Source organism: Eupeodes corollae, chromosome 2 (genome assembly GCF_945859685.1).
Source record: "Eupeodes corollae chromosome 2, idEupCoro1.1, whole genome shotgun sequence".
In the NCBI taxonomy this organism is placed as follows: domain Eukaryota; kingdom Metazoa; phylum Arthropoda; class Insecta; order Diptera; family Syrphidae; genus Eupeodes; species Eupeodes corollae.
This window is the reverse complement of record NC_079148.1, coordinates 102875115-102888496: the sequence shown is the minus strand read 5'-3', so window position 1 is coordinate 102888496 and position 13382 is coordinate 102875115. Positions and strand designations below refer to the sequence as shown.

Genomic DNA, 13382 nt, shown 5'->3' with positions numbered 1-13382 from the left:
TTATGTTACTTTCTAAGTTCCAGTTTAGAAAAGATAACAACAAGTTTTGTTTAATAAGAAACATTCTGCTCCAATCTGCTGGCACCAGCAGTTTCATTGAACAAAGTTGAGATTAATAATATTGAATATTTGAAATTTTGATACTTTTGGCTCAATTTATGGTCAAACCACACACTTTATAAGAAGAACATCTTTTGTTGTTCTTAATTTGAAAAGGGTTCTTGCTCTTCTATGACTTGGGAAGTAAGAACTTTAGCTATAAGATTGATAGTACTTCTAAGTGAGATTTTTTTTGATTCATTCCCATTTCTTAATGATTCTCATAATTGTTTGTGTTTTTGGTAAAAGTAGTTTGAACTTATCTGATTTCTTATTTCACAAATAACGGGTTAAGTTAAGGCCTGGAATTCGACAGAATTCAAACTAAGTTGTTAAACCAATTTTTTTTGTTCAGTTGAAATTCTGACATTTACAAAAAAGGAGTTTAACTTTCGTACAACGCATTGAAATTGTTAAAACCGACCACAAAAATGGCTGATTCGGCCACAGACAGATATCGTGCTTTAAGAGAAATTTATGGTTTAAATGCACTTTGGAGAATTGTGAAGAGATTTTAGAAGACTGGATTGGTTCCAGATATTGTAAGGCCTGTGCATCATGGTTTATCTTGTAAAATATAAAATAAATTAGGTGGCGCAACAGTCCGTAGCGAACCAGGGCCTAGTGACTTACAAATCTCAATCATTACTGTGTGCGAGTAATTGCAGGGAAGGAGGCTTGTACCACTGAAAATATCGCTGATGTAAGCGGAAGTGTTGCCGAAGAGCCGAATGTGTCGGTTCCTCGTCGTTCTCAGGAGTTAGGATTGTATTACGGCACATTATGGTGTAATTTGGCATTAGGATCTACAACAACTGAAGCCAGCTGATAATTCGTAGATACGTCGAATGGGTGCTTAAACAACAGGCGTTGGACGGTGATTTTTCGAACAAAATTTTCTTCAGCGAAGAGAGGCCATAACATCCACAAAAAGTCGATGTTTTGTGCGTTCATTGGTCCGGAGCTGTGATTGAACCTTATTTCGTCGAAAACGACTCTGGAACGACTGTCATCGTAAATTCGAAGCGTTATGGTCATATGATACCCGACTTTTTTTCCTGCTATTCAAGAATACGACTTGGAGAATATGTGTTTCCATCAAGACGGTGCCACATGCCACACAACTCTCGTCGTGGCAATATCAACTGGCCATTAAGATCATGCGATTTGACACCGCTGGACTTTTTTTTTGGTGGAGCTATGCGAAAGACCGTGTTTATACAGATAAACCTTTAACTTTAGAAGCACTTAAAACCCAACATTCGTCAAGTTATGGCTACGATACCGCCCAATGTAGCAAAAGTGGTCGAAAGTTATCTCAAAAGAATAGATGCTTTCTCAATTGGCGTGGTGGTCACTTAAATGATTTAGTGTTTCACACATAATGTCAACGTTTAAACTTTATAATAAAAAAGGAAAACGTTTTGAAGAAAAATATTTAGTATTTGTTTTATTGACGTTTACTTTTGTACCTGTAATATTTACGATCAGGAGTGAGAATTACTTTGCTAAACCACAATTTCCTCAAACCTCATGTTTTTAGAATCCCTTCAAATTACTCCCATCTGTTGAATATTCACAAATTATTTTGCCACAAAGTTTTTGTATCAGATGCAGTATCAAAAGTCTTTTGCATTAGTACCTATGTAAGTTTTAAGTAACCTCTGCAGCTTTTATATACAGTGTTTGCCAAAACAAAAGCAACTTTATTTACAAATAAAATAATCTACTTAAGAACGTGATTTCGAATCAATATTTTGTGGAGAATTCGTTTTTTTTTTCGATCACTGCTCTGCATCTTCTATGCATGCTCTCAATAAGGTTCGTTTTTGACTTGGGCAAAGAGGTCATTTGGAGTTTTACAGCTTTCGCGTACAATTCTCCGATCTACAATTTCCCATACATTCTCTATGGGGTTGAGATCCGGAGACTGTGCTGCCCATTCCACTATGTTTTGGATCGTTGTCGTGCTGGAAAGTCCATTTAAGAGGAACATTCTCCTCTGCGTAGGGGAGCATGATGTTTCCCAAAATGTCTTTGTATACAAAGCGATCCATTAACCCATCTTTTTTATGAATAGACCCTACTCCCTTTCCAGAGAAGCATCCCCAGACTAAGATGCATCCTCCTCCATGTTTCACGGTTCCTCTTGTAAACGAAGGATCTAGTCTTCTGTTAATTGGACGACAAACACGTTCACACAAACACACCATCTAAACCCTTAAAATTAAATTTGGATTCGTCAGAAAATAACACTGTGTTCCAATTGAAAACTGTCCAGCTTAAATTCTCTTTCACTTGCCTTCCTATTTTTGAGCAAAATAAAAAGTTTTTTCACTATTTTGAACGTTTTCAAACCACCATCCACCGCTTTCCGGCGAATCGTTCTTTCACTCGCTTTCAATGATAGATCTGTTTTAAGTTCTCTGGAGGATAAGAAGGAAAAGCAGTTTATCCTCTGTAAGCTTCGTTGCCCTTGTCGTACCACCTCTGTGGATAGTTTTCACGGTGTTATTCTTGTTAAATGATTTTATCACGGATTTATTAATATTAAACTTTTTTGCAAGCTCTGATTGTTTAATTCCACTTCTTTAATCGTTAATTAATTTTAATTTAAACGTTGTTGAATAATTATTTCACGCCATTGAAAAAAAAATAGAGACCAATCACTTCACAGGTTATTACTCCACAAATTACATACAGTGAATGACTATTTTTTTTAATTTTAGGTTTTGTTACGTTTCTTATGTCCAGATTGATTAAAAGTAACGGTATTTTTTATCTCCTGATGTCATGTGACGAGTTCAAAGAAGAGCAGAAAAAAAGTTGCTTTAGTTTTGGCCAATGGTAAAACGAAATTTTTTTGTTCTTGTATTGTTGCTAACTGCTTTTAGATTTAGTAAAATAATAAACAACAAGAGTGGCTATAGGAAACAAGAAAAAAATTATGATTTTATGATCAATACAACGTACTACATCGCAAGACGTTCTTTGAAGCAAACTGTTGCTTTAGTTTTGGCCAACACTGTAAATACGACTGTTGATCCTTATTTCCTACTTAAATACTTACTTATCTAGCGCAATCCAACTCGCTTTTTTTTTATTTTTAAGGCAGCATTATTGAGCTGCCCAGAAAACTACTCTTTAAACAAAACAAAAATTTAATCAAATGATTTGATGGTTAACAAATTGGGCCACTTTCCATTACCGTAACACGAATTTTCTTCTAATTCAAATAAAAAAAGCCAAAAAATTTTCTTTAGTCCAATATGAGGAAAAGATCAAATAAGTTTTCCAATTCCAATTTGTTAAAATTATGAAACTGTGAAGTATTACAAAAAAATAATCTCAAATAAAACAGTAAAACAAAGGATTTTCTCAAATTCAGAGCTGGCAACGCTGCTACTGGTGAGCAATGGGTATAAAGAAGGAATAACGAACTTTATGGATGGCAATGGCGATGGAACATGGAAACATATTTATTGTGTGGACAAAAAGGGGAGACACTGAGAGAAACGACGAGGAGGAGCATTGATATACCTACCTACCTACATCCTACGTCCTACCATTTCAAAATAGATGACAAAAAAATAGGCAGAGGTAGTCATCATCATAGACATCGGCTCCTCGTCGTCGTCATCGTCATTGTCGACTCTCGACTATCCAACATAGGAAAAGCAAAGGCTTGAATGGTAGAAGTAGAAGAAGAAGAACATTTGGGTATTCCCTCTGTTGTTAGAGACAAAGGGGATGGCTGTGGCGCAAAGGCAATAGCAAGCAATTCCACCTTCTACCTATAACTTTTTTATCTATATAAGAATACAAAACAACATAGCGAGGCAGTCAGACAGCGCTAAAACACACACAATACCAACCTACCTTCTTTTTATTTCCTCTTTTTTCTTGTCAGTATTTTCTGCTGCCAAATGTATCCTTTTTGTTAGTTTCTCCTATTTGATTTGTTTCTCTGCGTCTCTTGTTATTATTGTTGCTAGTTTCCATGGAAAAATCCTTAAAATGAATTCATAATTCCTTGAATGTGAATTTGCTCGCGATCCCGAATTAACGAATCACTTTATTTGAGAGACCGAGGTAGGAAAATGGAAAATATACTTCTTGGTAATTGCTGTGGCTAGGGTAGATAAGAAGACGCGACACCAGTGCAACGATGCACTTCGCGTAAATTAACAAAAATAAAAATAAAATTATTTATGGGAAAAGGGACAAAACGGGCCACGGACCCACCGCAAAGATTTGTATATCAACACAAGGGGGCGACGACGACGTTGTCGTTGTGATAAAGAAAAAAAAATGAACCGACAGACAACGACGACAATGAAGACGAAGACGAGCTTCTCTGGGATGATGAACGGGCGGCGGCGGTGGCGGTTGCGACAACCGAAAACCGACAACGACGACGGCAGCTGAGCGGACGCAAAATACAAAAAGTAAATACAAAAAATGAAAAGAAAAACCCCGAGCTGAGCTGAGCGGAGCGCAGAAGGGCGGCCGATTGGGAAGCAGCAGAAGTAGCAGCAGCAATAGCACCGTTAACACTTTTTCTTGTATACAATTTTATTTTCCAATTGATTGGGTGGATATTTTCTATTGTTGTCGCATTCGACTGTGCAAAAGGATCTCACACAAAAATAATAAATTTACAAACTTTCTCAATTAACTCGCACTTTATTCGATCGAATTATCTGATCGAAATAAATAATATTTCTATTTTGTTTTCTTGATTTTTGGAAAATTACAATTTTACTTTTCTTTTGCTGCTTTGTGCACCACAGAGGATTTTCTTTTTTAGCACGCACACGGCAATGGCAAACAACCGAACGTACAGCTACAGCACCCAACGAACGAACGAAATCAGTGAGAGAGCTAAAACCCGAGCCGAGCTGCCAGACGACGGCGACGAGATGTCAAAAAACTAAGCGAAAGCGAGGCGAAGCGAATGGCGAAAACCGCACCGAAAATACTCAAACTCAGTTGTCTCACACAAAAATACTTCGGCTCTCGGCCATTTTGTGTTTTGATTTTTGTCAAACCAGAAGCAAAACCAAAAAAGAAAACCATTCAGCGAAAAAGACAGAAATATAAAGAGAATACGGAAGAGGAGCAAGAACATATAGATACATTATGTTTTTTTTTGTATTTTTGTGTTCTTGTTTAGTTTGTCTTTTATATGATACATTGAATATAATATAGTCTATTCGCTTAGATGCTTTGAAATAAATTGTACTTAACATAGTTAAAAAGAGAAAGACTATTGCATATTCAGGAATTCGCCGTAAACTCATTTGGGTGAAGTTGGTTGTGGTCGAAGGTACTGCCAGGTATTTGCACTATCAAACTTATTTATAAAAGTTGTTTCCAAAAAATGCCGATTTTTGGGAAAAGTGTTATTTTTTGGTTAATACTGCTTGATTCTAATGAGAAATTTTACTAAATTTAACATGACAAAAAAAAATAGCTAAGGGTCAAAATAGAAACAAAGAAAAAAAGCTGTTACATAATTGTATTCTCCATAATTTTGTCATTTCACATTTTTTTTTTCATAATCTTTAATTATGCCAAATGCACTCTTAATCATTCAAGTAAAAAATTCTAAAATAAAAGAGTAATCTTTTTCTGCAAAAAAAATATAAATATTTATTTGTTTCTGTCATTTAAATCTGATGATTCAACTCAATTCCATTCGATTGTAGTGACATTTTCAAATGATTCCTATCAAATATCATAATAAAAGTATCATAGCATTCTTACTATTCCTGTGTTTTTCGAATGTCGTAAGTTTTTTCGGTCACAAGAATACTTTTTTTTAATTAAATAAATGTAATTAAAAAAATTGTCAATTTTTTGGTGTAACCGTCTAGCAGCTCTGTTTAAAATAAACATATCTGTTTAAAAATGACCATCACATATTCGTTGTAACATTTTTTAGGTATCAATTTGACTATTACCTTACGTAGATCAAGTTTGTTAGTTTTTATTGTCATTTATCAACAACCACCTTGGTCGATTCCAACCCTGAGACAGGTAATATAAGGTAAATCATTTGCAGTCAACTACATTCCTTGAACGTACATTTTGACCAAGTTAACTTTTTAGTTTTTCAAATGTCATAAACTTCAAACTCAGAACTTTACTTCTCTAACTTCTATCTTCAGTTTATTATAAAAAAAACTACCAAAAACATTATTTTCTACAAAACCAAAAAACATTATTGTCTACAAAATACTACTCAGGCAAACAACCAATCAATCCCAATTTGCATTTCGTATTGTAAAGAAATTTTACTTATATTTTTTCCAATTTGACGAGAAAACCTTTTACACAAAATATTAAATGAAATTGTGCATAAATCGTAGAGGAATAAAGTTAAACTTTCAGTTAATTAAAAAAGCATGATCAATTGTCATCCTGACAAAAGTTAACTTGATAGTTAGGGAGAGTTTTCTTGACTAACTTTATAGTCAAGTTTCCAATAAAGTTGCCTTAATTGGAAGGCAATTTTTTTGCCAGCTGGCCAATCAGATGCTAATAACATGCCGTACTTTCAAGTCCCTTATGTCGCCTCAACCTGCCCATTGAGATAGAAAAGAAACAGATCTTTTGTTTGACAGCTCAGTTGTTCCCTAATCTGAGCTTGAAAATAAAAACGAATCATGTTGCTGGAACTTTACCAGCGACAAATTAAACAAAATCTAACGTTCAGCTTGCCTATGTATAAGCGGATAGCTTCTCTGCTATTCGCCTCAAAGCTTCGTCCCAGTGGATTAACAACAACATTGACAACTTCATAATTCTTAGCTATTTAGAATCAATTCCAAAGGACACATGCTACACCATCACAGAAACTTCCAGACTTCTATAATTTCCAGATCTTTCTGGGAGGATAAGGCATTCCTGGAAAATGAGTCAATTCATTTTTATACAGATGGATCAAAAACAAAGATGGGGTTGGTGGAGGTTTGTACTCTGAACGACCAAAATTAAGTCTCTCATTCCGCCTTCCAAATCATTGAAGGGTTATCTCAGGCGGAACTTTTGGCGAGAAAAAAGAAGTCTTGTCCTGGCTTAAAGAAAATGTGATATTAACGTTAGATATCCGTATTTTCTCAGATAGTCAGGCCACAATCAAATCTCTGGACTCTGTCTCAACAAACTCAATAATAGTTCATAACTGTCCATCATCTCTAATGGAGATGGCACAAGCGCTTGATATTCACCTTTGCTGCGCTTCAGGCAATAGAGACATTTCAGGAAACTGTAAGGCAGATGAACTTGCCAGGAATGGTAAAGTAAAACCCATTTTACCACTTTTGTCAAATGTAAACTATTGCTAATGCAGGACGCTATGAAGAAGGCAAATACCAGGTTTAACAACATCACCACGTGTTAGGTCACAAAAAACATCGGGCCTACACTAGATTTCAAGCCATCAAGATGCTTGCTATCTGTAAGCAGATCGCATATAAGCTCGAAATAAGGTGTCATAACCGGACACTGTCTAATAGGAAAGCACGAAAAGCGGCTATGCATATTCTCAAATGACTTTTGCAGAAGCTGTATGGACGAGAAAGAGGAGGAAACGGTTCTTCATCTTCTCTGTACATGCCCTGCTCTAGCTCAAAAACACAAGAATTACATAGGAGAAGACTTCTATAACGATATAAACGATCTAAATCGTATTAGCATAATCAGCCTCTCACGTTTCTTAAAGTAGTATTCACATGAGCGCGACCAACGAACGACGAATGAATTACAAAATGTGAGTTTATATACGTTTGAAGACATATTTTCACACAAATTCTTAACAAAACGATAGCAATATAGTTTCTATTTGATTTATGATACATACTTTTACTTTTCATTACAATATATTAATACATTTAAGAAAACAAATTTATTCGTCGCGAAAAAAATTATAGTTGATACGAACTGTCAAACTTTATTCGCGTTCCACATTATCCACACTCGCAACGAATAAAATAATCGCGCGTACTTAACCTAAAAAATCATTTTTGTTTTGGTTTCGATTTTGAATGATGTTCGTCTGTGGCGTCATTCGCGACGAATTAAAAACTCTCATGTGAAAGAAACGTCAAAATCGACGAATATTCGTTCATTCGTTGGTCGTTGGTCGTGCTCATGTGAATAGTACTTAAGGGACTTAAACTGGTTTCATTGAGGTTAGGAAAAAGCCTCAAGATCCATGTGGTATCACAATGGGCCATTAAACTGGCCTAAGTGTGTCCTATTGCATCATAGACATCCACTTTAACCTTACCTAGCCTAACGCACGCGAATTGAAGCAAATGCGAAAAAAAAACAAGGAAAAGGAAAGACAAACGTCAAAAACGAGACAGATTTATTTCTATTTCATTTTTTATTTATTCCTTTCTCTTTCGCACTTTATTGATGCAAGGAAAAACATGCGCTGTGTAATACCCGACTTCTTCGTTGGATTAGAAATTTTCTTTCGAACCGTTAAATACAAGTTGCTTTGGACGGATTCAAGTCTGAAACTCATAAAATAAACGCTGGTGTGCCCCAGGGCTCCGTTTTGTCTCCAACCCTCTTCCTCATTTTTATAAATGATCTCCTGTCTGCTACTTCTAATCCACTCTTAGCTTTTCATATTCGTTTCCAGACCCACAACCCTCCTCTTCGGATGTGGTACTGCAACGGCAAAATATGATTAGGTCATTAAATTCCGACCTACATTGCATTGTACAATGGGGAATAAAAAATCGCGTGGAATTTAATGCATCGAAAACGCAATGCTGTCTTGCATCGTTAAAGCGAGATAAACCGTCTTTGCCACTATCTATGAGTGGCACTTGCATCAACGAAACAGAAAATCTTGACATCCTCGGAATGTGCATCAGCAACCACCTTTTGTGGAGCGATCACATACGCGATGTTGCCAAAAATGCCGCAAGATGTCTATATTTTTTGAGACGTTGCAAGACATTTTTTTCTCCGTCTGATCTGGCTACAATCTACAAAACCTATATACGTCCGAAACTTGAATATAACTCTCATCTCTGGGCTGGTGCTCCAGTAACTTATTTAAGCCTCTTGGACAGTATTCAAAAAAGAGCTTTTAAAATGATTGGTGACATTAACATCATCAACTCGTTTACATCACTCGAACATCGACGCAAGGTTTCTTGCCTCACCCTTTTTTACCGTTATTTTAACGGACTATGCTCTAGTGAAATAGCCAGTTGCATTCCTCCCCTTAAACAATTTAACCGTAATACCCGCGCTTCTAGGAATGCCCATCAGTTTACCCTTGAGCCCAACTTCGGAAGTTCAGAGATTCTTTTTTTAGCCGTACTACGCGAATGTGGAACGCCTTGCCACGCTCTATCTTTCCCTGTCATTGCAATGTACACCGACACCTCCTATCCAACCCTTCTCTCTTTTTTTAATGTCTTTGGCATATTAAAGGTAAAAAAAACCCTTTTAGTGTTTGCTAATTATATAAAAAGGGTCTTGCACATGAGAGCAACGAATGGACGAACAAACGTGATTTTAAACATTTCAAAAAATCAATTTCAAAAAAAACATATTTAAATTATAAGAAATTAATTGACTCTTATTTTAGGATAATAAAATTTGCATTTTGTTCTCTAAAACAAGACAATTTTGTAAAAACAATTTGGTAGTAACGAATTGCAGTGTGGGTGCTACGAACTGTCAGACTCTATTCGCGTTCCACATACCATCCACACTCAACTTAACCTCAAAATTATATCACTCTTTTTTTGTTTATTGAAAAGGGTAATTATAAATTTACAATTCGTTGCTGTCTGTGAATAGAAATAAAGCTCATGGGAAAGAAAAGTCAAAATATGGGAACATCCACATTTTGCAGTTCGTAGCTCATGTGCAAAATGCTTTACAAGACAACCTGCAATTAAATTTCACAATTCTGCGTTAGTTTTTGTAAAGGATTGTGTACTCTCCAATTTATTTGGCTTTTATAATAAATTTCCAACTTCATCTACATTTGCGCTTGCCTGTATCTCAGTAAAATTGTTTTATTCCCAGGAGTTGTTTTAATTGTAAATCTTAGAGAGAAAAACACCCTATTCCAATTGTTAATATTTAGGTAGTGTTATCGCGCCCTTGTAACTTCTTCAAATCACCATTAAAATTCCAACTGCAACCTACTTCGCACATAACAAACAACTCACCACTTATCTGTCATTGGCTGACACTGCCATTTTATTTTCGATATTGTGGTGTAGACGACGCGCTTGTCCCCAACACACAATTTGTATTGTTTCAGCGTGTCTATATACTACTTGTTTAAAATTTAAATAAACAAAACTTTGAAAAAATAAATAAATAATAGAATTTGTGTACCAGTACTTGGACATTTTATAAACCAAATGATTTTTATTAAATAAATAGAAGCGTTTAGTTTTTCCAAAGTGATTCAAGACGAAAACAAAACAAAATGCAAGCCCATAGCAAGAAAAGAGTTTGCTATTACTACGACAGTAAGTTGTCTTTTATTTGCATTTATTTATTAAAAATTATAAGTTTTATTAAAGAATCGAATGCAATATAATCTTAGCTTTGTTTTAATCGACTTTTTGTTAAAAAAGTGCCGCAAAAACCGACGTAAAACTCCCGAATTCCAAATTCAATGTTTTAAGTCGACTGTCCGTGTGCTGAGTACACTTTTTCTACTGTCGCCATGAAAGATTGACGTGAAAATCTGTTCCCGCATTTTTGTCTCTTTCTACGGTAGCATGTTGTTTTTTTTTGGGAGTTAATGGGCGTGCACAGAGACGGACAGTGGACTTAAAATTTAAAAAAGAGAAAAATGCTTTTCTGTCTGCATTTTCACGAGTTTTTTGTTTTCTTTTAGGTGATATTGGGAACTATTACTATGGACAGGGGCATCCCATGAAGCCTCATCGCATACGTATGACACATAATCTTCTTTTGAATTATGGACTCTACCGAAAGATGGAAATTTATGTAAGTACACAAACATTTTCATCCCAGATAATTTCAGATGCTTCTTTTGTTAGCGTCTAATTGACTTTCTATAACTCCCCTGTCAACTTTTTTTGTTTTTTATTGTAGAGACCTCATAAAGCTACCGCTGATGAGATGACTAAATTCCACTCGGACGAATACGTACGTTTTCTGCGGTCAATTCGTCCTGATAACATGACCGAGTACAACAAACAAATGCAACGGTTCAACGTCGGAGAAGATTGTCCGGTATTCGACGGTCTCTATGAGTTCTGTCAGTTATCCGCCGGTGGTTCCGTGGCAGCTGCCGTAAAGCTTAACAAACAAGCCTCCGAAATTTGCATCAATTGGGGTGGTGGTCTGCATCACGCCAAAAAGTCTGAAGCCTCTGGATTTTGTTATGTTAATGACATCGTGTTGGGCATTCTGGAGTTGTTGAAGTATCATCAACGAGTGCTGTACATCGATATCGATGTTCACCACGGAGATGGCGTCGAGGAGGCGTTCTACACCACCGATCGGGTTATGACAGTGAGTTTCCACAAATACGGAGAGTATTTCCCGGGAACTGGTGACCTGCGGGACATTGGCGCCGGCAAGGGCAAATACTACGCTGTGAATATTCCACTGCGCGACGGTATGGATGACGAGGCCTACGACTCGATATTCGTCCCAATCATATCAAAAGTCATGGAGACCTTCCAGCCGGCTGCAGTGGTGTTGCAATGTGGAGCTGATTCGCTGACAGGTGATCGTTTGGGATGCTTCAATCTCACCGTCAAGGGACACGGCAAGTGCGTGGAGTTCGTGAAGAAATACAACCTGCCGTTCCTGATGGTTGGAGGTGGTGGCTATACGATTCGTAACGTTTCGCGCTGCTGGACATATGAGACCTCAGTAGCCCTTGGAGTAGAAATTGCCAACGAACTGCCGTACAACGATTACTTTGAGTATTTCGGCCCTGACTTCAAGTTGCACATAAGTCCCAGCAACATGACAAATCAGAACACCAACGAATATTTAGAGAAAATTAAAAACAGACTATTTGAGAACTTAAGAATGCTGCCGCATGCTCCAGGTGTGCAAATCCAAGCGATTCCCGAGGACGCCATCAACGACGAGTCCGAGGATGAAGACAAAGTCGATAAAGACGAAAGACTGCCGCAAAGTGACAAAGACAAACGCATTGTCCCTGATAATGAGTTCTCAGATTCCGAAGACGAAGGTGAAGGTGGACGTCGAGATCAACGTTCATTCAAGGGACAAAGAAAACGACCGCGTTTGGATAAAGAACAAAAAACAGAAAATGTCGAACCTAAAGATGAGAAGGAGAGTAAAAGTGAGTATGATTTTTCCTTGTGACTTTTGTTTCTCTTTAAGCGTTGTTTCTAATTCTTGTTTGTTTTTGTTTTTACAGTGGACACAGCAGAAAGTGAGGAACCCATTAAAACAGATGAAACAAAGAAAGATTCAAATATATAGACATAGACAACACAGCAAATTCATTTTAGTAATTTTCTTTTTAATTTAATTTCACTTTGGAAGTCTAATTTATGTATAATACAAACAAAATAGTATTTTATTTGTAAAACAAAAACCCAGCTTAGCAAGTCGGGGAATTTTTTGAAATTTCTTTAGATTGTACTTTTAGTAAAATAAAGAAGAAAACACAAAACAAAAACTATCTTATACACTCCTCGCCACTTGAATAGGACACTGTATAGTTTATTTGCAATTGCTAATAACTAGAGAGCGGAATAATAAAATAATAATATTGTGCCCGGTATTTGGGTCCATTTCTTCTTCTTTCTCCGTTTACAAATATATTCAGTTCTAGAAAAAATCCGTTGTAGGTTTTTTTCACTTTTCATGATGTTTACCTTTGAAAAGCGGTCTTTTTGTTGATCAAACTTATTTGTTAATTTCAACGATTTAATTTGAGAAAACCCTAAAATGGGTCGCGGAAAAGTGTTTACCGAGACGGAAAGAGGACAAATCAAAGCCTACAACGACGATGGCTTATCTTTTTCCAAAAAAGCTAAACAAATCAAGAAATGCCGACACGTTATTCCCACATTTTTAAGTTATCAATATAAATATGGAAAAATACGAAAGGCCGGACACAAGCGTGGGTAATAATGGGGAAAGGAGAGTTATTTAAAGAAAGGCGTCAAATTCACACGACTTTTTGGCAAAAATCAAGGAAAATGGGGTGTTAAGTCAAGTCTTACAAGTATGCGTCGTGTTATTTCGAAAGCTAAACAGCAAAAAGA

At 36.4% G+C, this 13382-nt stretch overlaps 2 protein-coding genes across 3 annotated transcripts in view; one reads left to right on the top strand and one right to left on the bottom strand.

The window, feature by feature from the left end:
- Positions 1-5069, bottom strand: part of LOC129946458 (tyrosine-protein kinase Src64B) — a 286349-nt gene extending 281280 nt beyond the window's left edge. Inside the window, exons 1-2 of one of the 2 annotated variants that reach the window (XM_056056640.1) lie at positions 4857-5069; positions 3979-4110 (exon numbers count right to left, since the gene is read on the bottom strand). The gene's annotated coding sequence lies outside the window, so the exon portion shown is untranslated. The remainder of the gene's footprint in view (positions 1-3978; positions 4111-4856) is intronic. The other variant, XM_056056641.1, reaches the window with a different exon arrangement.
- A 5274-nt stretch (positions 5070-10343) lies between these two features.
- On the top strand, positions 10344-12790 carry LOC129947168 (histone deacetylase HDAC1). The gene is made up of 4 exons (XM_056057615.1): positions 10344-10622; positions 10997-11109; positions 11218-12448; positions 12527-12790. The coding sequence occupies exons 1-4, from the start codon at positions 10580-10582 to the stop codon at positions 12589-12591; spliced, it is 1452 nt and encodes a 483-aa protein (XP_055913590.1). The 5' UTR covers positions 10344-10579; the 3' UTR covers positions 12592-12790.
- The last annotated feature ends 592 nt before the right edge of the window (positions 12791-13382 follow it).

What these genes read in the sequence shown, in the direction of transcription:
- LOC129947168 (XM_056057615.1), top strand. Translation starts at nt 10,580, where the DNA reads ATGCAAGCCCATAGCAAGAAAAGAGTTTGCTATTACTACGACA. An exon ending in ACCGAAAGATGGAAATTTAT is followed by an intron (nt 11,110 to 11,217) that starts GTAAGTACACAA and finishes TTTTTATTGTAG; the next exon opens with AGACCTCATAAAGCTACCGC. An exon ending in AGATGAGAAGGAGAGTAAAA is followed by an intron (nt 12,449 to 12,526) that starts GTGAGTATGATT and finishes TTGTTTTTACAG; the next exon opens with TGGACACAGCAGAAAGTGAG.